Source organism: Ptychodera flava, chromosome 4 (genome assembly GCF_041260155.1).
Source record: "Ptychodera flava strain L36383 chromosome 4, AS_Pfla_20210202, whole genome shotgun sequence".
Lineage (NCBI taxonomy): Eukaryota > Metazoa > Hemichordata > Enteropneusta > Ptychoderidae > Ptychodera > Ptychodera flava.
This window is the reverse complement of record NC_091931.1, coordinates 36,504,270-36,530,934: the sequence shown is the minus strand read 5'-3', so window position 1 is coordinate 36,530,934 and position 26,665 is coordinate 36,504,270. Positions and strand designations below refer to the sequence as shown.

Sequence of the window (26,665 nt, the reverse complement as noted above, 5' to 3'; positions counted from 1 at the left end):
GCTGACAAAGCGAGTAAAGAAAGAAGCCGGTTGTCACGTGGCATTTTATAATACAATGCAAACCCGGAAGTACTATTAATGGTTAAAATTCAGAAAAGCTGACGATGATATAGAAATGTAAATCATATACAGACAGCACAGGCACTCTAAAGGGTGTAAAAGTGAGAATCTTTTCGGACTCAACTCACGTCAATCTCTCTACCTCCACACTTTCACTGCACGGAAGGGTGAGGCCACTGGTCACATGGTCAAAATTGGCATTATGATGTTGAGTAAAGTCTGATCATAGGGTAATTTAATTTATTTTCTTCTAATTTAATAATTTGAACTCTCCTTGTGAAGAGCAATCCCAGACGGAAAAGTTACAAAAAAAATCCTTGAAACAGTAAGTTCGGGTCACGAGAGTTTTCGAGATTTCGCGAGAAGTCTGCAGGAACCCGGAAGAAGTATTATGTCCACATGTTTCAAACATGAAAACTGAGCTACTTGACGTACATCAGCTAGCAGAGATACAATAAACAACGTTTGGGCAAGCAGATTGTGAGTAAACAAACATGTTACGGCGATCATTTAAAAGGTCACTGGAAAATCAGGACAAGCATGGGACAGGGCAAAAGAGAACGACGAAGCACCGATCTGGAAAACACGTTCGACCTCTCGGCGACCAGTCAGAGAGGGCAGAATCCGAAGACCTGCTGGATAAACTTGTACTCGGCAACGAACGAACAGCTGTGGAACGGTTGGTAGAAACCTCGAAGGAAGACAAGGTGAAACATTTGGTCAAGTCCTTGACATAGCAATATTAATCATGGATTGAGGAAAGTTCTGTTGTACATGTTCGCTGGGGACCGTTCGCTGCAATCCGTTGCCTTGCTCCCTCGGTTGTGTTCTGTCCATGGTTGGTTCTGTGCACCCCTCCCCAAGGCCCAATAGTATGATGACACAACCAAGGAAGTGGTAGGGCTACGGATCGCAGTAGCTGCAAAATTGTAGCTTTACAGTGAGGCGGTCGGTGAGTTTTTGGTTTTTGCGACTTCGCTCACCAGTAGAGTTACAATGCCGAAGGCCCTGTAGCTTTCAAAATTAAAGCACCGCACATGACGTAGCATTTTGATGTAAAATCCCACATATTTACTGCATTTGGTCGTACCGTGGATGTACAAAAAATTCTATTTTTGTATATCCATGGTCGTACCGATTTATCACTACTGAAAATTAAATACTATACTATGCTAACCTTTTTATGTTCAATCGTCGATCACTTTCCAAAAACATTTCTGGGAGCTGCCATATAACTTCTGGTAACTGTGGCGGCTCCCAGAAACACGCCCAATATTTATGGAATGCGATCGACGTGCTTGAACAAGTATCAAACTCCATAAACGACAAGGTTAGTGCGGTATAGTCTTTAATCTTCAGTAGTGATAAATCGGTACGACCAAATGCAGTAAATATGTGGGATTTCACATCAAAATGCTGCGCCATGTGCGGTGTGCTTATTTTGAACGCTACAGGGCCTTCAGTATTGTAGCTCTACTGGTGAGCGAGGTCGCAAAAACCAAAACTCACCGACCACCTCACCTTAGAGCTACAATCTTGCAGCTAGGGATCGCAGCAGTGTTATGATAGTGGTTAGGTATTGCATTCCATCGTTCCAATGTGGGGAGGTGGTCGAGACGGTTCCCAGACACTTAGCACCAAAACCACATCAACACCACACAATCTTGTCCCTAGCTGCAAAATTGTAGCTCTATGGTGAGGCAGTCGGTGACTTTTGGTTTTTGAGACCTCGCTCACCAGTAGAGCTACAATGCCAAAGGCCCTGTAGCATTCAAAATAAGTGTGCTGCAAATGGCGCGTCATTTGGTGTGACATTCCGAATATTGACTGCATTTGGTCGTACTGATTTGTCACTACTGAAGATTAAACACTATACTACACAAACCTTGTCATTTATGGGGTTGGTATTTGTTCAAACATGTCAATTGTGTTCCAAAACATTTCTGGGAGCCGCCATAACTAACTTCCTTTATTGGCGGCTCCCAGAGATGCGATTGGTGTGTTTGAACAAATACCAAACCCCGTAAACGACAAGGTTTGTGTAAAGTGTTTAATCTTCAGTAGTGATAAATCAGTACGAGCAAATACAGTAAATATTCGGGATTTCACATCAAAATGCGGCGCGCTTATTTTGAACACTACAGGGCATTCAGCATTGTAGCTCTACTGGTGGGCGAGGTTGCAAAAACCAAAACTCATCGACCCCCTCACCTTAGGGCTACAATTTTGCAGCTTTCTCGTCCCATGCAATGGCATCAAAACAATCACATACCAAAACACCTTCACCCGAAGAGTCACATTGCTGGAAAAACAATGCCACTTTACTCTAAACTATCGCCAACTGGCAAAGCTGAAAATAACCAGCCACTGCCTTCGAAGTTTTCATCACCTATATATATCACTAAGTAATTAAAGTTTACACATTTCAAGATAATGACATTGCACAATTCTGCACAATGCACCAGTGATAGGAAGAGAGCATGTCATAACTGCCACACTATTACGCGCAGGTCAATTATATAATGTCTTGTGCGATGCGTCTTGACCCTGTCGAGACACTTCACCTAAAGACCATTGCGCCCCACACAACTTCGTCCTAAAAACATTTCATACCAAAACCACCTCGCCATAAGTTCAAGCTCATCCTGCGCCACTTCACTCTAATTACACATCATACCAAACCCACTTTGCCCCAATTACGAGCTCATTCCATGTTTTTACTTGTGACATGGATGCAAATTACTGTGTTAAGACATTTTAGACACCATGAACCTTTTAGCCTCCCCAAAACTGTAAATGGCGGATTTATAATTAAAAAAAAGAATAATGCAAATCATAATTTACATCACAAAATTTTGTGAAGCATTTCAGCTTATCTGTAGTGATATATCTCTCAACAATAGGATACAACGACCACATCGAAGTCTGAAGCTTTGCAGAAGTTGCAGAAAGAGAAGAAGCCAGCATGGGTAGATGAAGACGATGACGAAGTGACAGTCAAGGTCACAGGACGAAAACACCAAGACATAAGGAAAAAAAATGAACTAACTCTCAGTGGTCCAAAGTTACACCAACGGTTGAAATCACAGTAAGTTTGTTTGTCATCCAGGGGGACTTTTAGATTGGACTCCATGCATGTGTGCGTCGATCCGTTCGTGTGTGTGTCCACGCAGATATCCCACATATGCCAGGGCTGATTTTTTTTAAACTTGGTACAATGATAATACACTATGGTATATATGTTCTTGTCAATTGATTTTGCTGTATAATCCAAAATGGCCATCTTGCAGCCCCTTTGTTTCCATTTTCTTCATGTCTGAAGGCATGTAGGTGTATCTTGACCAATGTCATTCAAAATTGGCACAAGGACACACACTTCTGCATGCCAAATTATTTTCGGATATAATGCAATATGGCTGGTAAGAGGCCATTTTGTTATAAATTTTTCATGTCAAGAGATGTTAATCTGGCATACTTTGCTGATTTAATTCTTTGAAACTTGGCACGAGGAAAACACACTATGACTTACAATATGCATGAGAAAAATTTTTCATTTTTTATGTGATATATTGTGTTATCTCTATCACCATGCATTTCATAGGTTCGAAAAAACTGTAGGAGGTACTCCATCATGGGCAAAACTCAAGTCAGAAAGAGAGGAAGGTATGTGAACAGTTATTGCAATCCTCACCGAGTGTGCCTGTTCAGACAGTGTGTGGAAAAGTGTATCTCACTAACATTTCGCAGTCGGCTAGTCAACTCTCTTTAGACGGATTTTCCATTTACTTGTAATACTCTGATCATGGATTTGACCTTGGATCAGGATGGTGAAAGTTCATAAGTGTCTTTGAAGATCACACTCACATACTTATCTTGTCAGTTCCCCTCTAAAACTTATTCTTGAATTTTATCAGATGAGCAGAGTGGAGACGAAGAAGACAGAGAACTGTTAACAAGTACTGGAGATTACCTGACAACTTCAGAAAAACTAGCAAAAGAGGTATTAGAGATTAAAAAATGCACAAATGCCAACAAAGAAAATCCTACTCAGGTATGTAAGGCCATAACAAAGAATAGGTTTTGTTTCTCTTCCTCGCACACATCAATATAGACTGGCAGCATCAAATTTCTTTTTCATGTCCACTTGACAAACTTTCATTGTTAACCCTTTGAGTGCCAAAGTCAATTTTTTGTCACCTTTTACAAAATATACCCCAGTTAATTTTTTTATCAGATTTTGGACATAATTTTGATAAAAACCAGTACCCCATGAAATGTGATATCCATTTGGTCCAAAATTATCAAAAGAATTGCAGAAAAAATTTAAAAGATTGGTAAAATGTTGCACTAAACTTTCGGCGGGAAAAATTACAGCACTCAAAGGGTTAAAATGACAAGGTGCTGCCTATGACAGCAAATATAAGATTTATCATCTGTAGGATTACATGCACACATTAATTGTTCAGTTTTTGACAGTTATCATTGTTGTCGTGTCAGAGGTCAGAATTACAATTGCATGCAAACACATCTGTTTGTTGTTTTTATGTCGATAGTTTGATCTTATGTACAGAGCTTAATTTTGACGCACAGAACAAAATTTTTTTTTACCTGAGGAAATTAGTTTTTATCCAACAAAATATGTGTGTTTTATCCAACAAAATATGTGTGTTTTATCCAACAAAATTTGTTCAATAAAATTTTGGAGTTTCATTCACAACTTACTTCTGGTGTCTTATGAACCCAAAAAAGTAAATAAAAAATCCACTTGAAATAGATTAAGGATGAGAAACAAACCTATTATCTTTTTGCCTGGTGTATAATGCTAGCTATGGTGAGACTTTCGTCATGGCCATGGGTCGATGTCATGGCGCCCTCTAGAGGTTGCAGGTGACCACTCTTTCACCAACAAAAATGTTTAGTTCACCTCTGAACTACTAGTTTGCCAAGACAAACATCCAGTTTTCTAATAATAATAAATAATAATAATATTTCTTGCTTTAAAAACGCCTTCCATGTAAAAGACATCTCAAGGCGCATTACATTTCAGTTATAAAAAATAGAGCAATGAAAATGGTTAAAAAGCACACAAGTAACTCTCTTTAAAAAGGTAAGTTTTTAAATGAGACTTAAAAACGTTAAAATTATCAACACACCGGAGTTTTGATGGTAGCCTGTTCCACAGCCGCGGAGCACAAACAGAAAAAGACCGATCTCCGTAAAACACAGTGTTAGCGATCGGCTGGTGTAAACTGATCGCTGCACCATCAGCAGTCGACCGAAGAGATCGCCCCAGATTACGAACCCGTATGAGCTCTTTTATGTATCTCGGGGCCGTGTCGTTTAAAACCTTGAACGTTAAGCATAAAATTTTAAACTCTGTTCGCTTATAAATAGGTAGCCAGTGTAAACTACGTAGTACTGGTTGAATAGAATCTGCTTTCTTTATTTTAAATACAAGACGTGCAGCTGAATTTTGTATAAGTTGTAACTTCCTGATTTGATAATTCGGAAGGCCAAACATTAAACTATTACAGTAATCAAGTCTTGATGTGACAAACGCATGTACTAATTTTTCTGCAGAACTTCTATCAAGAAGATTACGGATTTTTCCAATTTTCCATAAAGCAAATGAAGCAGACTTACATAAATTTGTGATATGAGCTGACATAGATGCTGTTGCATCAAGTGTAACACCAAGATCACAAACTACAGGGGATGAATGAATGCTAACTCCCCCAACCCGCAGACTACAAGCACGTGGTGGGCCTCCATCACTAAATTTCGACGAGAATCTAATCACCTCAGTCTTGCCATCATTCAGTGCCAACAAGTTGGCACACATCCACTGTCTGATTTCTTCGATACAGTTCTCAATTTTAGCTGTCGGTGTGGAGACACGAGAGCAAGTAATGTACAGTTGGGAGTCGTCAGCATAGAACATGGATTCTAAACCATGCTTTTCTATGATGTCCTCAAGGGGTGCTGTATACAAACTAAAAAGCACAGGTCCAATGACAGATCCCTGAGGAACACCACAGTCAAGCGACTGTGCTGTTGACACCACTGACCCAACACACACCCTCATTGTCCTGTCACTTAGATAGGAAATGATCCATTGTAAAACAGTACCGTCAATTCTGAACCTGCAACGTAATCTTCTAAGATTGCCCCACCATTTTTGATGTCATTATGCTCAATTGTAATTTTTCTACCTGTGTTTGTAGGGCAAACTGTGCAATGTAGAGTTCCATCCTGGGGCACAGGTCATTCTTACAGCTGGCTATGATCAATTACTGAACTTGTTTCAGGTAAGCAGAAGTTTGAATGCTTTATTGTTTAATCCTTTGCTCAGTAACTTCTCTGAATTCAGTCAGTTACTTCTCTGAAATGAGTTCCTTCACAGAGGCCAGTTACTTCACAGAAATCGCAGTTACTTCACAGATATTCGTCACTCACTTCATAGAAAGTGCCACTCCTGAGTTCTGTATATCGTTTACATGAATCCAAGACTTACTGTTTCTCTGTGTGGGATGTTTGTGTATTTTGTACCGTAAATATCCTGTAACATCCAGTTGAGAGTACAGCTTGGATGTTGGTGGGAGTTCAGCTGCAGACATAACATGTGTCCACGTCTATTGCAAAATGAGCATGTTGAACTGTTCATCTGTAGTCACAGGATCATGTGCCTGAGCGGAAATTTTGTCTAGCTGCTATGCAAGACAAGTAACCATATTCAGTACACAGTGGAAGGCACCTGTCCCGTAAAGGATCTTACTAATTTTACCATTATAACCGTAACAGTGAGCTATGCTACAAACTCCGACATGTACTGTACATTTCATATTTTATTTCACAGGTTGATGGCCGCACAAATCCCAAAATACAGACAGTTTTTATGGAAAATTTCCCAATTTACACAGCACATTTCAGTGCTGATGGGGAGCAGGTCATCATGTCTTCACGCAAAAAGTTCTTCCACGTTTACGACATGATTGCTGGCAAAGTGACGAGGATGTCAGATCTTATCGGTAAATAGCACTGATCGCAAATGTCGTCACTGTTCTCTTCAATTAATATGCATAAATAAATATTTGTCTGCATTTTCCGCATGAACGACAAAAATTAGCGTTACAATGGTTACTAAAAGTCACGCTAGTTCTTGGTATTTTATGGCTCAGACTACAAGCTGCAACAACAAAGTTCGTCCGAATTTTAGGCAGCGTTGTCTGAAAGTTGCGTGCATGCTGCTTTAATTAGTAATAAACCTGAAATCGCAATCAACACTATTGTAGTTTATGAGGACATTTCTGAACTTTTTAGTCAATTTAGGGATTTCTAGAAATGTATTTCTGTCAGATCTGTTGCAGTAAAGATGATCTGTACAATTTTTCTGCATCTCAGAATACTTTTTTGAGTAAGTGGCCTGTCAATCTAGCCTTTGGGGCAGATTGATCACATCTATTATGAAAATCAGAAAAGTAGTCGGATGACCATCAAGTTAGCCTGATAATATATGCAAGCAGAAATTGTGTTTGTATGAAAAAAAATCAGTGATGCCAAGGGTGAGGGAATTCCAGTGTACAATCAGTATCCTTCAGTCATGCTCTAGACTGTAAAATATCACTATATGATCTTGCTCATGCAATCTCCAACGTCAGCTGCTACCTCAATTTTTCGGCGCATTTTAACTCATTCTAGACCAATAATAGCAATAGAAAACTGTCATTTATTACCCTAACACTGCTGCTTTTGTTTGTTGGTGTATACAGAATTTCTGTCGCATCAATTTGTCTTTATCAATAGTTTGATAAAGTATTCGTTGTGTCGGCATTTCATTCTTTGCCTTACACAGTGACAAATGTTTGCCATGAAACCCTCCACTCGCTATTACCTTCACGAAAAAATTACAGTAAAATGAGACTCCAGCAATACACTACAAACAATTTTATTTTGAGAAATTCACTGATATCAGCCAAGGGACTTGAGTAAATATGAGTCATTCACTGGATTACGAAAACAAGTACCCACTAGAGGGCGGTGTTATGTTTTCAAATTTCATCAGCCATGACATTTTTTCACCAACAGGAATTGAAGAAAAGAAGTTGCCCAGATTCCAAGTATCTCCAGATGGAAAATACCTGGTATTCCTCGGTAGCTATGGTTACTTATACATCGTCTCAGCCAAGGTAACTCCCAGTTGATGAAGACAAAAATTACCAACCCGCCTGCCCACCAAGAAACTGCATACAGACCCCCTCTTTTCACAAACACTTTCGATAGATGTCTCTGTGTACAACCATTTGCTTTTCCACTTTGTGAAAATAGGACAGTGCAGGACTTTAGTGCAGAGCAAGCTGATCAGTTGTTTTGACCAGATTCAGTAAGATTATCCGTACATAGTACAAGTATCCTTTGAACAATTTTCAAAAACTTGCTAACAAGCTGACATCCTTTATGGAGATATTTTATAGAAATATAGAAATCTCTGAGATTAAATCATAGTTACAAAAAGCAAAGAAATATTGCAGTATTAGCTGACATTATCGATATCAAAAGTGTTACTGTATGAATCAACACACCTGATAGCATCAACACAACTGATAGCACATCTGTCAAGCTTTCTATAGAAATACATATAAATGTATTACATAAGTTTTTGTTGTTTGCTTCGAATTTGCACAGACGAAAGAATGGATGTCATCCTTGAAAATGAATGGAAGTGTCGAAAAGGTTGCATTTTCTGATGATGGAAGCAAAATCTATGCACATGGCGGTAAGTTCTTCTGTACAGTAGACATCAAACGCTGTTTATTTATGCAATCAGTTATGATAAAAATGGCGCCCTCTTGTTTGGATCATGAATTTTTTCATTTCTTTCAGCGGGATTGGACAGGTAGTCACATGATTTTATCTGTGTTAGACCTTATGTCGGCAGAAGTCGATGCACAAAATACAGAGAAGGGATTAATGTGTGCAAGACTATGTATAGACTTGTGGAAATATACTGCAAATGAGGAAAATGAGATACTACACATTCAAAATGAGCCCATGCTAAAGTTTTAATAAGGAAACTTGCATTATGTTCTTTTACCATTAAAAGTTAAAAACAAGGTTACAGGGCAAGATTTTGAAACACACACTTAGTTATTATAAGCTGTAATTGTACTATTTCAAATTCATAGTAACTGCCAATGTCTGCAATTTTCAACTTACACAAAAATAGTACAATGCGAACAATTCTCTCTGATAGCTTGGCAATAAGACTGTACATGCTTTAGACCAGCCTGTGTGCTCTCAGAAATGAATTCTGTTACCAAAATGAAATCACATTTTGGACCTTCATAATGAGAAAAAATACTTTTATCGCATAGACTATGTTTGTCAAACTGTGCTACAAACTGCACCATTCTTCTAATTCCAGATGATGGAGATGTGTATGTATGGGACATGAGGTCTCACAAGTGCTTGAACAAGTTCACAGATGAGGGCTGCATAAAAGGAACAAGTATAGCCGTTGCCAGGCATGAACAGTATGTGGCATGCGGGTGAGTTATTTCTGGTCGACTAGAACTTCCCTGTGCAGTTTTTAATACCAGATTTGATAAAAGAACTGCCAAATTTTTCTCTCACCGACAATTAATTTTCTAACAGGAGTAGTTAACGGAAGAATTCTGATGAAAATGTGTTTCTGAAATTTGATACTGGTTGTGCAACAGCCAAATTTTAGGTGTGGGTTTTTCAGATTCTGAAGAACCTGAAAGTTTCTTCGTACAATATGGTATCAGTGCACGGCTTTGCAAGGGAAATGCAGGCTTTCAGTGCAAGTACCACAGAAATGACCGAGTTAAAAACCATCAGATCAGAGTGATGTGATTTCCCAAATGTGGTCTCTTTTTTGGCCAAAGAAGATCTCATTCATAAACTTGCCAACACTCATTGAGTAACATTACCAATTATAGAAGTTAACAAATTACTAAGGACAAGTTTGATATTTCAAGGACAAATATCACAATTTAGACGACTAATAAGCATTGCGTAGATGAATTATCAAGTAGAACTCAAGGGAGATAGCTTGATCTTTCAAGTTTATTTCACATTGTCCCACAATGCTCTAAATTTAACTTTGCAGTTGTAAACCAGACCCCTTAGGAGGAAGGGGAATACTTTCCTTTGAGAATATTTTCCTTACTTTGTCATTCAGATGAAATTGTTTATGCCATAATTCTAAGTATAATAGGGGGTCTCTGTAAAAGTCTCATTAGCATATTTGTGTCTTGCGATGTAAGAGCCAAGGAAAGGTAGATTTCTGTCAGCTGAACCTCAGAATATTCTGGTGTAATTAGCCAATAATAATTAGTGCGTTTGCCCCAAAATGAAACAAAAGTGATCACATTGTCTGCAGAAGATATCTTTGTCTTTCAAAAGTAGTAACATAAGATAGCTTGTTATCTATTTCTGTGCAGTAACATCCCATAGCTTATTGTCCATTTCTGTGCAGTAACATCAGATAGCTTGTTATCCATTTCTGTGCAGTAACATCAGATAGCACATCATCCATTTCTGTGCAGTAACATCAGATAGCACATCGTCCATTTCTGTGTGGTAACATCAGATAGCACATCGTCCATTTCTGTGCGGTAACATCAGATAGCACATCATCCATTTCTGTGCAGTAACATCAGATAGCACATCGTCCATTTCTGTGTGGTAACATCAGATAGCACATCGTCCATTTCTGTGCAGTAAAATCAGATATCTCATTGTCCATTTCTGTGTGGGTATGATGAGATAAGCAATCTAATCAATTACTAAAGGTGAGTTTTAGAAAATGTTGCAACGTTGTTTATTCAATGATTTCAAGGCGCATACTTACTACTCTGATGCATAAGTTTATTCTGCCATTGTCAAGGGAGTACCAGAGTAGGACACAGCAAGTCTAGCCTGACCTTGGCATTCAGGGCTGGCAAGACTCTCTACACTGACCAAATAAATGACATTTGTTAGACCCTGATAAAAGCAGACTTTAGTTTAAACTTTAACATTATTGAAATTCAAGGAAACAGGTTTTGTTTCCTGTTTTTCAGTCTTAAACATCAATGATTAGTGATATCCTCTTTTTCATGACAAATGAAACGGACAAAGTTGCCAAAAATGGCTATGCTTGCACAGTTGTTTTTTGCTTATTCACTTTTCATTGCAAATGTCAAGGATTGAGTCTCTGGGCATATGTAAATGAATGGTTCCATGTAGCTGCTATGAATAGTTCAGGGTACACTGTGTATGTTACCAGAAAAGAACCCGGACTAAAGCGGATACAAGCCATTGTGGCTGACAAAAGTCACGACCAATATTTAGTCATTACGGTAATATTTGAAAAAATGTGGTCACGGTGAATGAACCTGAAAGGCACATGGAATTGAAATCTTCCATGCAGGTTCCTACTGCAAAACTTTCACATCTATCAATTACACCCTCTACTCATACAATATTGGTTTAGGCATGTCTGAGTAATGACTCTGGACAAAAATACTGTTTAGACAAAATGGCTGCCAAGCAGCCATGTTTGAAATCAAATTGAGATGTAAATTTATATGCGAATGTAAGGCATAATAACCCGTTAGACTTGTAACACGTTTAAACAAAATTAATATTGTTCCATACACAAAGACATTTTGTAATGAAATGGCTACTGGCAGAACAAATTGGTATTCATATGCGTGTTATTATAGAAATAACGGGCGACGCGCTGACCATTAATGTTATTTATGGGCAAGGGCGAGAGGAAAGCCAAAAATTAACAGGCGAGGCTTCCCGAGCCCATTAATTTTGGCTTTCCTTGAGCCCACACACATAAATAAACGTTAATGGTCAGAGCGGAGTCTGTTATTTCCATTATATTATCAACGAACCCAAGAAAACTATCAAAATTTGTGAAAATTTCCCAGCGAACGTCAACTGGGCCCCCAGAACTGAGCAATACGTGACGCACTCTCATGTGCGCTGTAAAAATTGGGCAAATCCGGAGATGTTTTCAGAAAAAAGTATCTAAACTTGGCCCACAAGTGCTCCATTTTATTTTATGTGATCAATTATGATTTACGTTTCAGCTGTAAAGTTACGATACTTTGAGCTGTTAATCTTGTTATTCATATTCATTCACGGGCATGTAAACGAACCATTACTGTGTATTTGTGGTCAGTCAGTCACATGGTTCAGCTCGACCAATCAAAAACATGCGACAGGCAGGGCATGGTAATATAATGAGCAGTACTTGTTCCAGGTTTGAATCTGTTTAGCCAAGTCAGCACAATGGCTCAATAGTAAGTTTCGTGACAAAGTTGCCATCAGACAGCCATATTGTATTGAATATCATATCATACCAGTATATTGATGGCACAAATGCAGCTATCTGATTGGTCAAGACGTGAAAACAACCGTGGTATAACTAAAAATATTGTTTCCTTGCTCTGGAATCATATTCTATTCGCGGTAATTCTTGTAACTCAGAGCTATTTTGCATTCGGTAGAATATTTCGACTGAATCACTCAGCCTTCATCAGCTGTTGTGTCATAGAGATGTCGTGTCAACAGCTGATGAAGGCTGAGTGATTCAGTCGAAATATTCTACCGAATGCAAAATAGCTCTGAGTTACAAGAATTACCACGAATAGAAAACAACCGTGGTATATTCGCAATATACCACGGTTGGCACATTCGAGCTTTCTGCAAGAGCAAAAATCCTTTTTTGACGTTCCATTCCAAAATTTCAATATACTGTTATGATATAATAGCAAAAAATCACACCCAGCAACGGCGTACCACTCGGTTTTGACCAGTTCACTTCATGTATGCACTCGCTATCACCCGTGCATATAGTTAATGAACTGTTCAAAATCTCGTGGTATATTGCTGGGTGTGCATTATTACTCAAATACCACAAATTGACATCCATATATACCAATGTTGGTGTTATGCTGTGTTTGCTTTCAAATATTAAACGAATTATTGTAGGCTTGTGTGTAATTGTTCAAGATGTTAAAAATTATGTAACAAAATGGAAACTGTAGTAGTTTTTATATTGTGAAACAAATTAATGTGCATAGGTCCTGGGCATAGTCAGCCAAATTATACTATGTGTGTGTCAGGCTTGAATGAAATAAGCATGCATGAAAAATGACTCCAAACACACCCACATGCAAGCATGTGCATCCACTTTAGATGGACACCAATAATAAGTAGAGATGCAGAGATAAAAATACAACACAATTCTGCATGACTCACATTTTTATTCAAATTAGATAATTAGTATTCATGAATACAACACTGAAACTTGCTGAATCCCATATGCATAGTCCAGCTGACTCACCACATTATTGTTTTTAATTTTAATCATGTGATACAATGTGGTAATGAGTTTTCTAATCTTGTGGGAAAAACATTTTTTTTCGTTTCCTTGTATCATTCAGTCAGTCAGTCAGTCAGTCAAATAAATTGAAAAGTGTGCAAACATCCTCTGACTCATGTCATTGTCAAAGACAGATGTGTTTTCCAATTCTGACTGTCGGCACATTTGTGTTTTATTTTGGTTTTGCTTCAGGTCTCAGAGTGGAGTGGTCAACATCTATGACAGTTCCTGTCTGCGGACAGCGAACCCGGAACCATTAAAAAGAATAATGAACCTCACAACGCCCGTCACAGATGCAAAATTTAATTCCACAAATGAAATTTTAGCCGTATCATCTAACTTTGCAGATGAAGCTTTGAAATTGGTAAGTAAAATATGTACAGGGATCTTATCTCGTGCATGAAGAGCAGTAACCTGTTCGTCCCCAATTCCCTGTGAACAGGTTCACACTCCACCATTTGGTGACAACGGGTTTGGGCCGAACCATCTTGGTGAAAGGGTTAAAACCCATCTGAATCAGATCATCTCCATTATCATGGAGACAGACTTCCAGTATTTAAGAATCTGTATGGCCATGGTTTGATATTTTGTGCTTTTTGATCAGTTTAACTTTTTAGAAAAGATGAAGCCATATCACAATGCTTGGTTTTCGGTTTCCCAATATAAGACTTATTTTGATTACCCAATATTTTTTATAAATATCCACATCCGGTACAACAACCTTAAAATCTAGAGAATCCTAGACAACATGCCGTCATCTCTGTTGAATTGTGTGTTATCATCGTCACCATGCATAGTGCAGCTGTCATGGTGTTTCTTTTGTGTAAACATTACATACATACATGTTTCCACTCAATACCTCTTACTCCAGTTCTCTAGAAACTGCGACATCAGCGTGCTTTTACATTTCTCTATTCAGTCACTTGTGTCTGATTAGCAAAATAAGCAGAGAGAGCCCTGAATTGAATGACTCCTGGTATTTGTTCACTGACTCACAGACCATTTGTTTACAGTATTAAGACATAGAAATCTATCTGTTGACAACCAGTATGTGGTTTTGACAGCAGTTTCTGTCAGTAATGAATAGTGTTTGCTATCATTTGAATAAGTATGTCGGGTCATAAGAAAGTATACTATTGGATTTGTAGTGAATGCAGTCTCTCAATCTCCGTCAGGCTATGTGCTGCCATATTTACAGTATTCAAGCAGAACACACTGCAAATGTAGAAAGAATGAATTAAAATCTTGTACGTTTGTCAGTTATGAGTTTTCATCTAACTTTTATTGCCCTCTGACGGTGGCAAGAGAACACGCAGTTTTCCTACCAAGTTGTAGAATAAATCTTGCAATTTGGTCAGAAGAAATAGAAATACTGTACACATACTAAACCCAGACTTTTGTTGGTCAAACCCATGATTCATGTTTATGGTCTGATGAAAGCATGAAAGATGAATATTTGGGCACATCATTTTTAGGCTCATGTGCTCACACAGGGGAGCTAATATCGTACCAATATCTGTACACTATCAGACCATACCACAAAATATTAAAACACCCAACTCCGAACGTAATGTAATAGCCAATGTGTGGAGCCATGTTCTCTTATTTTACTACACCTTTTGAACTGGAGAGGGCGCATTTAAATGTCTAAAACACCTAAACAAAGACTTACCTTTGTGCGTGTGGACACAGGCGTCTCAAACTATTAATCTTCCATGTTTGCAAATCACATGTAGTGTAGCTGAAACATTTCTAATTTTACCTAGTGTGAACACAGTATCTGTTTGCATGGTATCTCAAGATCAGCTGATTCAGTCGAATCAAACTTGGTACCTAGATTCTGTGTGGAAAAGGCAAGGTGTGATTAGATTTAGTTGGTGTAGCTTGCGTAATTTTTGCTAATTTACATAATTACTGATTTTACAAAAACATACATTGAGAACGGCTGCACAAAATTTTATGAGAAATGCTGCAAATGTTGATCACACTAGGATATATATCAGTGTTGATCACAGAGGGATGTATGAAGTTGTACATTTGTGACAATAATGTCAGAGAAAAGTGTGAATTTACCGTCAACATACACTGAAACAAGAGAGCATTTCTTGGCCATATTTGGTAAAAGGATTGGCTTTTCATTCAGCCCATTCCTCCTGTCAGTTGTAAATATTCAGTGATGGACAAAGTTTCCAGGATTCAATCGATGATAGGATGGTTGGGGCAATGACCAGGAAGTTGTGCATATTTTGGCATCCAGTATATTTACATATGTTCCAAAGCGATAATATGAAACAAACATAGATCATAATTGTTTCAGTTTTGAATAAACCTGTCAGATACGTTTAACAATAAGTGACAATCATCAAAATTATTTGAAAATTTTTCAGCGCTTTTTTGGCGTAATATCAAGAGGCGGCTCTTTAGCCAAACTATTTTTTCATCTCATATCATGATTTTGACAGCTGGCTGTTGAATTACTCGGTATTTCTCTTTTCTGTCAAATCATACTTTATTGAACATTTACAAGGATAATGTATGTATCTGTATATTTTGATGATATTTTCATTGTTTTTGTTCTGTTAAACAAGTGAACGTTCTTCTGTCTGTAGTATGTTGAAGATAAAGTGGTAGCCTTCCAAATAAGCATATTGTACACAATACGAATGTTACTGTCACAATGATACTGGGCTGAGATTCAGTTGTCAACAATAACATTGTCACAGTGCACACCTACAGACTTTGTTGACAATCTGAATATCCAGCATTTCAACACGGTTTTGGAGAGTAGAACCGGAAAGTTGATTTTAAAAACAGGACAAAATGTTTCAAAAGTTTCGGCTATTATGGATTTTGAAGTTACCCCGATATCAACTGCAAGTGTGCCTATGGACACTCTACACTCTGGCTTACTACCTGACGTTAGGTGTATTACCCCTGTTAGTTCTCCGTGCTTCTGTGATTTGACAAATACAGAGTTCATCCATGTCAGTGATTTTTAAATTCAGTGACAATTCTGAACTCGACCATGAGCAGCCAACAATATGCTCTTTATCAAACCTCTGACTTTTCCATATTTCATGTAATAGTGTATACAAGATGATGAAATAGTCTGGAATAAAGCCAAGTGATCCCCGGCCAAGTGATCCCTTCCCAGATAAAATCTTTATTGATGAAAGTTAAATTACAAAATCAATAATGAATGGCTCAAAACAAGACAACACAATCAGCCAAATTTTCAAGGCTATTCAGAAAGCCCATATATCCTTATATCATGTGTGCCAGGACCACACACACAGCTGTTAAACACCTGGATGGTTGACTGCCATGAATATAAATAGATTTGTTTCTAATAAACAGGGCCTCACCAGCCATTCGGTCATACTAATTAGCCATAAATGCCAGTAGACATCAGAATTATTTTTGTAAAGTAGTGAATTGTTGTCCACTGCATACCTTCAAGGAAGTTCGTGCCTTGGAGTCAAAGGTATACTGTCACCTGTTCCAATTTTGCCACAGTTGCCATGGAAAGAGAAAATCTAACCAATCACAGATTTTAAGTGGGTGGCCACTTTTTAAAAACAGCGCCCTCACATGGGCATTTTGAATACCAAGGAACACCCCCTTGACCATGTATTGGCATATCTAGATTACAGGTGACTGTATACTTTAAAGATTAACAGTGTTCGCGGTCGAGAAATTCTGGCAATGCGTTTCACGTACGCGAAGGTTTAGCAAAAATGCGTATCGTCGTCATCTGAATGCGTATCGGCCACTTCCGCATTCAACCGTGAGCAAAAATGTTGTAATTAATTTTTTGACACTTGTAATAATGTTTACGATAACGACGATATTTTTAATAGTAACATGATTTTTGATGTACCGGTATTCATACTGATCAGATACTGATACAGAGAAACATATTTGAATTCAATGAAAAATAAAAATACGAAACTGATCAAAATCACACATACACTGGCAGTGTGCAACGTGGTATTCTGAGTCACTGCAACCATAGAGGTAACGTCTCTCGCTCCTTGCTGTAGCTAACACTGTAACAGTGGTAAACATTCATACCGGTAATCATAAAAATGTATCTCTAGAATTTAATGGGATTTCTGTTAGCACGCGAAGCAAAAATTTCCCGTGCTCGGTCAAAACGAAAGTCTGCAACCGATGGTCCTTCCATTGTAAGGAGCATTAGGTCATCGGCATGATCGTCGCCTAGTCGATTACGTCTTGCTGTGAGTACGCGGTTTTGGCAACTGAATCCCCGTTCACAGGGCACGGACGAAACCGGAATCACCAGAGCTATGCAGGCTAACAATCGGAACATTGGAAACAGCTCTCCATATTCGTTTATCAGAATACGACAAGATTCACAGAAATTGGGTGGTCTGTGGGCACGCAAAGTCAGTTTCATTTGAGTAAACTCGGCTCGCAAATCGGGCCCATGAACTGGGGCTACCATCGGCACGCCATCTTCAACGTGATTTATAGCACCAAAATGGGCAATCAGTGTCGCCAGAGACTCTGTGCCGTAATCACGGATCTCAACATCACGATCTGGATATTTGCTTGCATTTAGAACTTTATCGAGGCACGTTAGTAAATCAGTACATTCACTGGGAAATCGTGCTCGCAGTCGTTCGATGAGATGCGTTATGAAGTCACGCCTGACATTTGCATAACCTTCGATATGATTGGCAGCTACGTGAGTTAGAGAATGACCACGATATACATTGTTTTCAATTTCCCTCGTCAGCTTGCTCTCATGTTCGTCTAGACTGTCTGGTTCTAATAATAGCTGTAGAGACGCGATTGTTGATTGGACCATCGGTTCGATAGTAGCCAAGTTGACGTCTTCTCGTTGGAATACAAGATTGCAACGGTCCATGATTGGCAGTACGTCCATCAGCAAATGCGTGATGGCGAGGAACGAGTATTGTTTGATCTGCTTTAAGAGACCGCCAGCAACTGCGTTGTCACGTTGTGCTGCTTCTTCGTCGAATTCCATGACAAGCGCTGGCCAGTTGTCGTAAATTCCTTTGACGGCTCGGCCGAAAGACAGCCATCGCACTGAGCAAGGCTCTTTTAAACTTAGGACATCTTCGCTTTCGAGAATTTTATTTAGTTCTCGTAATCTCTAGTATCTTGTGGCAGAATACTTGAAAAAGTTGAAAATGTTATTCACGGTCTTTTTATACTCCGTAACTTTCTTGACACCGCGACTAGCATCGGCTGCTGCAAGTGCCAACCGGTGTGCGGCACAATGGACATGGATAAGATATACATTCTGATGTTTCAATCGTACGCCGACACCGTTATGTCTACCCGTCATGACGGAAGCCCCGTCAGAGCCGAGACCCATGACTTTCGATATTTCAATTCCATGATCACCGATTACTGATAAAATTTTGTCAGCTACTGTTTGGGCTGTACCGTTTAAAACAGTGTAGTTCCCAATAAATATTGTACGGGGTTTTCCATCATCAACAATTTTCAGAAACATGATCAGCTTCTTATGAACCGTGACATTGACTGTTTCGTCAACGAGTATGCCAACAAACGGCGAATCGGATATTTTCTGAGAAATTTCTTCACGTACTGTGTCAGCTAATGCTCCCTGCATGGCTTTAACACTGTCGTGGTGCGTGTAAGTCTCCGTTTTCAAGTATTCGCATCCGTTTTCACGTTGCAGTTCAATCAACGACACGAATTTTCGGTCTGGTATCTCCTCCTTAGCCATGTAATAGACCGTACGAAGGACTGCTCGCTGTTTTCCCTTAGTTTCGGAAAGTCCTTTACTAGAAAAATCACGCATTAAATCCTGCGATGATCGTACCACAGCAGCCTCACGATGATCATCGGTCTTCATATGACGCTTTATCGCAGATTTTTGTGAATCTGGAGACCCACGAGTAAACGCGTTCCTCTTATTTGCTTTCTCACACAGCATACAGAACAGCAAAATTCTTTGTTTGTCATTATCTACGGCCTGAACTTGTGAGCGAAGCCACGGATACTCGATGCTCCAACAGCTTTGAAACTCAGTGTGACTTTCTCCCGTGCCGGGTGCTTGCGCTTCCGCTTCATCGCTGTCAAGATTCATCTTGCGATGCTTCCGATAGTTTTTTACTCGAAGCACTAAAGCAGAGTTCGCGGTTACGCAAAAAAAGTGCGTATTATACGCAGAAGAATTTTACGCACGCATTTTTCTGATGGCAATGCGTTTGACTGTACGCAAAATACTGACGCCCATTATCAGCACTATTTTGATGACAAAACGGCATTTTGTCCACGGTCGGTCCCTCCAACCAAGATTGCATCAGAGCTAATAATATGCAGAAAACTGTGAAATTGCAACATTCTGAGCGATTTTTTGCTTTGTTAGGTTGCGACCCGTCAACAACTGACTACTCACATGGGTGTTGCCTGAAATTGTAACAATTTGAGCAAATCATTTCGAGCGATTTTACATTTCCTCGGGGCAAACAACCACACTTATTATATCACCGACACGACAGCGTGCGTGCTGAGGCAGCGAAGCTACCTGTAACTGTTGCCACCATAGCTCATATATCATGTCAAAGCAATCCTCGTTGCTATCTTTCAACTTTAGTGCTTCGAGTAAAAAACTATCGGAAGCATCGCAAGATGAATCTTGTACAAGTTCAAGCACTAAAAGGGCTGACATGCCAGCCACGACTACTTCAGAGTCTACCACGTGCACCGCTACCGTGTCCTCAGTGACATCAAGTTCAACGTTGACAGCAGTGAAGCGGAAGCGCAAGCAACCCGGCACGGGAGAAAGTCACACTGAGTTTCAAAGCTGTTGGAGCATCGAGTATCCGTGGCTTCGCTCACAAGTTCAGGCCATAGATAATGACAAACAAAGAATTTTGCTGTTCTGTATGCTGTGTGAGAAAGCAAATAAGAGGAACGCGTTTACTCGTGGGTCTCCAGATTCACAAAAATCTGCGATAAAGCGTCATATGAAGACCGATGATCATCGTGAGGCTGCTGTGGTGCGATCATCGCAGGATTTAATGCGTGATTTTTCTAGTAAAGGACTTTCCGAAACTAAGGGAAAACAGCGAGCAGTCCTTCGTACGGTCTATTACATGGCTAAGGAGGAGATACCAGACCGAAAATTCGTGTCGTTGATTGAACTGCAACGTGAAAACGGATGCGAATACTTGAAAACGGAGACTTACACGCACCACGACAGTGTTAAAGCCATGCAGGGAGCATTAGCTGACACAGTACGTGAAGAAATTTCTCAGAAAATATCCGATTCGCCGTTTGTTGGCATACTCGTTGACGAAACAGTCAATGTCACGGTTCATAAGAAGCTGATCATGTTTCTGAAAATTGTTGATGATGGAAAACCCGTACAATATTTATTGGGAACTACACTGTTTTAAACGGTACAGCCCAAACAGTTGCTGACAAAATTTTATCAGTAATCGGTGATCATGGAATTGATATATCGAAAGTCATGGGTCTCGGCTCTGACGGGGCTCCGTCATGACGGGTAGACATAACGGTGTCGGCGTACGATTGAAACATCAGAATGTATATCTTATCCATGTCCATTGTGCCGCACACCGGTTGGCACTTGCAGCAGCCGATGCTAGTCGCGGTGTCAAGAAAGTTACGGAGTATAAAAAGACCGTGAATAACATTTTCAACTTTTTCAAGTATTCTGCCACAAGATACCAGAGATTACGAGAACTAAATAAAATTCTCGAAAGCGAAGATGTCCTGAGTTTAAAGAGCCTTGCTCAGTGCGATGGCTGTCTTTCGGCCGAGCCGTCAAAGGAATTTACGACAACTGGCCAGCGCTTGTCATGGAATTCGACGAAGAAGCAGCACAACGTGACAACGCAGTTGCTGGCGGTCTCTTAAAGCAGATCAAACAATACTCGTTCCTCGCCATCACGCATTTGCTGATGGACGTACTGCCAATCATGGACCGTTGCAATCTTGTATTCCAACGAGAAGACGTCAACTTGGCTACTATCGAACCGATGGTCCAATCAACAATCGCGTCTCTACAGCTATTATTAGAACCTGACAGTCTCGGCGAACATGAGAGCAAGCTGACGAGGGAAATTGAAAACAATGTATATCGTGGTCATTCTCTAACTCACGTAGCTGCCAATCATATCGAAGGTTATGCAAATGTAAGGCGTGACTTCATAACGCATCTCATCGAACGACTGCAAGCACGATTTCCCAGTGAATATACTGATTTACTAACGTGCCTCGATAAAGTTCTAAATGCCAGCAAATATCCAGATCGTGATGTTGAGATCCGTGATTATGGCACAGAGTCTCTGGCGACACTGATTGCCCATTTTGGTGCTATAAATCGCGTTGAAGATGGCGTGCCGATGGTAGCCCCAGTTCATGGGCCCGATTTGCGAGCCGAGTTTACTCAAATGAAACTGACTTTGCGTGCCCACGGACGACCCAATTTCTGTGAATCTTATCGTATTCTGATAAACGAATATGGAGAGCTGTTTCCAATGTTCCGATTGTTAGCCTGCATAGCTCTGGTGATTCCGGTTTCGTCAGTGCCCTGTGAACGGGGATTCAGTTGCCAAAACCGCGTACTCACAGCAAGACGTAATCGACTAGGCGACGATCATGCCGATGACCTGATGCTCCTTACAATGGAAGGACCATCGGTTTCAGACTTTCGTTTTGACCGAGCACGGGAAATTTTTGCGTCGCGTGCTAACAGAAATCCCATTAAATTCTAGAGGCACATTTTTTATGATTACCGGTATGAATGTTTACCACTGTAACAGTGTTAGCTACAGCAAGGAGCGAGAGATGTTACCTCTATGGTTGCAGTGACTCAGAATACAACGTTGCACACTGCCAGTGTATGTGTGATTTTGATCAGTTTCGTATTTTTATTTTTCATTCAATTCAAATATGTTTCTCTGTATCAGTATCGATCAGTTGAATACCGGTACATCAAAATATCATGTTACTATTAAAAATATCGTCGTTATCGTAAACATTTATTACAAGTGTCAAAAAAATTAATTACAACATTTTTGCTCACGGTTGAATGCGGAAGTGGCCGATACGCATTCAGATGACGACGATACGCATTTTTGCTAAACCTTCGCGTACGTGAAACGCATTGCCAGAATTTCGACCGCGAACACTGTAAAGTTGAAAGATAGCAACGAGGATTGCTTTGACATGATATATGAGCTATGGTGGCAACAGTTACAGGTAGCTTCGCTGCCTCAGCACGCACGCTGTCGTGTCGGTGATATAATAAGTGTGGGTGTTTGCCCCGAGGAAAATGTAAAAATCGCTCGAAATGATTTGCTCAAATTGTTACAATTTCAGGCAACACCCATGTGAGTAGTCAGTTGTTGACGGTCGCAACCTAACAAAGCAAAAAATCGCTCAGAATGTTGCAATTTCACAGTTTTCTGCATATTATTAGCTCTGATGCAATCTTGGTTGGAGGGACCGACCGTGGACAAAATGCCGTTTTGTCATCAAATAGTGCTGATAATGGGCGTCAGTATTTTGCGTACAGTCAAACGCATTGCCATCAGAAAAATGCGTGCGTAAATTTCTTCTGCGTATAATACGCACTTTTTTGCGTAACCGCGAACTCTGATTAAAAGATTAAACTTTTGCCTGATCTTTCCTCAATGAAAATTTAAACCATTCCTTTTGAAAATCAAGAATAAAAATCAGGGGTCAGCTCGCCAAATTTGGTACTTGCGAAACAATTTAACTGATATTTACTGAAACTTGAAATCCAAAATGGTAGCCATCCCTGTGATAACTGTATGGGGGAAAAATATAAATTTCAATTTTCACAAAAACAGCCGATGAAAATTCTTATTTTATGCAATGAGCTTCAAAACGAGTTCTCAGAAGTGGTAGATCAAAAAAAATGTATTGTAAAAGTTTTAGAGTCAAAATAACTGTCCTTGAGGTGTATTCTGCTGTGAAATAATTTACCCAATGCTGAGTTATGTGTAAGGAACCCGCACCCTAACATTTTGAATGTAAGTCACATGATTTTTTTTTCCATCTTTACAATTCAGGCAATCATTTGAATGCCTGTTGTTGTAAGGAAATGGCATCAACCTGTGTTTTTCTGACCCATCTGTGTCCCCGGATATTCACTTTCTCATCTGTCACCCACCTTTCTTTGTGAAGATGATTTATGTATGCCCAGGTCACATCATTTCACTTTGTGGCCGAAGATTTCCGGGTGAAAGTTTTACGCGCTCAATTACCGTAGTTACACCAGCATGTAGCATAGATGGAGTTCATAACACCGTGTTTTCCGCAACTTACAAAATGAACCCGGAAATGTCTGGAATATCCAGACGTATTTCCCCCATGAAGGAGTGGTGTGACAGGTGTGTGACTTCTTTCTATTGGCAATTCCGGCATCACTCTCTCCATTTCTTGACTTGAGTCCTGGTCCATGGAGGGACTGTGCTTGAGTCTTCACATCAGACATGCATGCGCTGATGTTTCAGCATGGCAGTGTTACCCATCCTCACTTGTTTGAAATCAAATTGTTATACCCATACACAAAAATAGGTTAAAAGGGGATGAGATACAATACACTGTGGAGCAATGATCTTCTTGAGGTCTCTCGTCATTGTTTATACTCAGTTGTCATCATGACATTGAGTCTCTCCCGACTCTTTTCCACAAAGTTACAATGCTATTCAACTGGACCACAGATGAATATTTTCAATGAAATCCTTTTTCTAAACCAGGGCAATGTAGAAATCATAACACTCTTTTTATCATTCACTGTGAGAAAGCAGATTTTCATCATCACATAGTGAGGATGAATATAACCACACTCATTTCAAAGGACGTCATGAGGCTCATGATTTCTCATCAGATCAAGGAAAGAATTCCGAAAATATTTGTCTCGCCGTGAGAAATGCTACATATTTCCTGCTCAGTGGCTGTTAATTTTGCCACAGGCCCCGTGTTACGTATGTCTGTTTCTTTACGCCACCCTGGGAACAATAACCTCACTTAGTCAGTAGACATGTAATAGGCAGTAAAATCACCTGTTCATAATCAGGGGCCATACATTATCAGTGAAGAATTGGTTCTATCCAGGTGACTGAAAAATTTGCAATTTAACCCTTTCACTACCGTGGCTTGACCCAAACCCAAGGTGAACAAAGGTTGTTGTGGACCTTTTTTGCAGGGAATCTAGGTTCAATAGGTTTAAAGTTGCAGGGAAAGTAACTATGTACTTCAGGAGAATATTTTTTCTTCTCTTTATTTGAGATGTAAAAATGATGAAAATGAGTTTGTATCTCTGTAGTCATGGTTTGGTTAACCCTGTCATAACACCAATGATTTTTTCCCAAGCCATTGTGTCCAATGTTGCGGTTCGGTTTGTGCACAGGAAAGTGGAGGAGAGAGGGTATTTTGTATTTTCGAAAGCATAAGCAGCACTTTTTATGCAAGGGCTACAAGTCACTGACCGTGTCAAGGAAATGAGCGGTCACATGTACATTGCTAACCGATGTCTACGTGCTGGTGAGACATGCACAAGTACCAAATTGAAGAATATAGCATTTCCAAAACAGAGTTCTTTACATATTGTCCAAGCATAGGGTTTATCTATGATTACAAATATTTATAGTTTGAGGCTTAACATGTGCTGTCCCTTGCTGAGTACACGCTGTGCAGAGATCATTCCGTACATAGGCGAGATTCCAGTTCAGAAATTAATTTGAGCCAGAATTAAAATTCAGTTTCAGAGATTTGGATCAAAATTCATAAACAGAGTTATACATGTACTATCTGTTTGATATTGCAGGTTCACTTCCCATCCATGACGGTGTTTTCCAATTTCCCGGAATTCAACAAATCCATGCAGACGCCAACCTCTTTGGACTTCTCACCAAGGAGTGGATACCTAGCCGTCGGTAATAACAAGGGCCATGCGTTACTTTACAGGTGAGTACCGGATCAAGGAAGTTAGTCACCACGTACGTCTTCTCCGGTTGCTCCGTTCCGTAGATTCTTACCCCTGCCAGAGCCAGACCACTCCATCACCCAGTACAATGCAAGCATTGCTATGCTGATGTCAATACCCGTCTCTCTTTCATTGTATAACTGTTGACTGGTAAATAGATCCGGGTGAACAGAACTAGGTAAACAGATACAGCAATTTGTCGCAAACTTTGACAATAAAGATTGCTGAAATAGGATGACCTTCAATAATTTGGTGAGAAAATTTCCAGCAGAGAGGCAGCTTGTTTCCTGGTTGTCATTGTTGGATTAACTCCAAGGAAAAAAAAATCGGTGATGGGTGTATATGCCAGCATGGTTGAACTTGAAGATGCCTCTTCATTACTAGTGTACATGTATGTGTTATTCATACTTCAAATTCACCCTGGCCGTATAACCCCCTCCCATTTGGTTCATTACATCATGTTCTCAAGCATCAACAGTAACTGAGCATTTCCTCACCAATAAATTTACAGAAAATTGTTCATGTTATCCAGAACCACAGCATCACAAGTTAATGTTTGCAGTCTAGCTAGCATTGTTCTCATTTTACTCATGATAGTAACCCAGCACCAATGTCACATCCAATACATGAACTCTGTTGAGACAATGTATGTATGTCTGGAATCTTTTTTGCATCAGCCCTGCAGCAGTACCTCATGTAATAGGTGAAAATTACTTTGCCTTGGAGAACTACATGTATCTTTTGTCTGGGATGCACATTGATTAACTCGGTGTCATTGAATGCACAGGTGCGCAATACATATTTCTTCACAAGATTGAACAGATTCCTGCAGATAGAAAAGGTCCTAGCCAGCAGAATACAGCTTGTGTTCATTTGCATCAACATTGAGACTGTTAGACCACCAGGTTTCTTATGCCTTATGCCTAGGTCTGAGATAACAGCATGGTATTTATGCACACAACTCACTTACATTCCTCATCTCAAATAAATCACACTATGAAGCTCATATCTGATTAAAGCATTTTATTTACTTTGCAGGTTGAAACATTACAGCGAGACGTAAGGCACATGGCAGGTGTTCATGTACAAACTGCAGCTGTGTTTTGATTATTTTTGCACTATGGACAGCAGCGGTCCCATAAAAGGGCTTTTTATTGCAAATAAAGATGTAGTGACGTAAAGCGTGGAAA

The 26,665-nt window shown here is 39.7% G+C and overlaps 1 protein-coding gene across 1 annotated transcript; it reads left to right on the top strand.

Moving 5' to 3' along the window:
* Nucleotides 1-26,665, top strand: LOC139131625 (U3 small nucleolar RNA-associated protein 18 homolog). The gene is made up of 12 exons (XM_070697753.1): nt 1-767; nt 2,964-3,148; nt 3,662-3,723; nt 3,975-4,111; nt 6,285-6,368; nt 6,917-7,088; nt 8,146-8,246; nt 8,743-8,833; nt 9,482-9,605; nt 13,658-13,829; nt 25,317-25,456; nt 26,514-26,665. The coding sequence occupies exons 1-12, from the start codon at nt 555-557 to the stop codon at nt 26,536-26,538; spliced, it is 1,506 nt and encodes a 501-aa protein (XP_070553854.1). The 5' UTR covers nt 1-554; the 3' UTR covers nt 26,539-26,665.

Bases quoted from the DNA above. Each gene is read 5' to 3' on its own strand.
- LOC139131625 (XM_070697753.1), top strand. From the start codon at position 555: ATGTTACGGCGATCATTTAAAAGGTCACTGGAAAATCAGGACAAGCAT. The intron at 6,369-6,916 runs GTAAGCAGAAGT...TTTATTTCACAG, and splicing joins AATTACTGAACTTGTTTCAG to GTTGATGGCCGCACAAATCC. The intron at 7,089-8,145 runs GTAAATAGCACT...TTTCACCAACAG, and splicing joins GAGGATGTCAGATCTTATCG to GAATTGAAGAAAAGAAGTTG.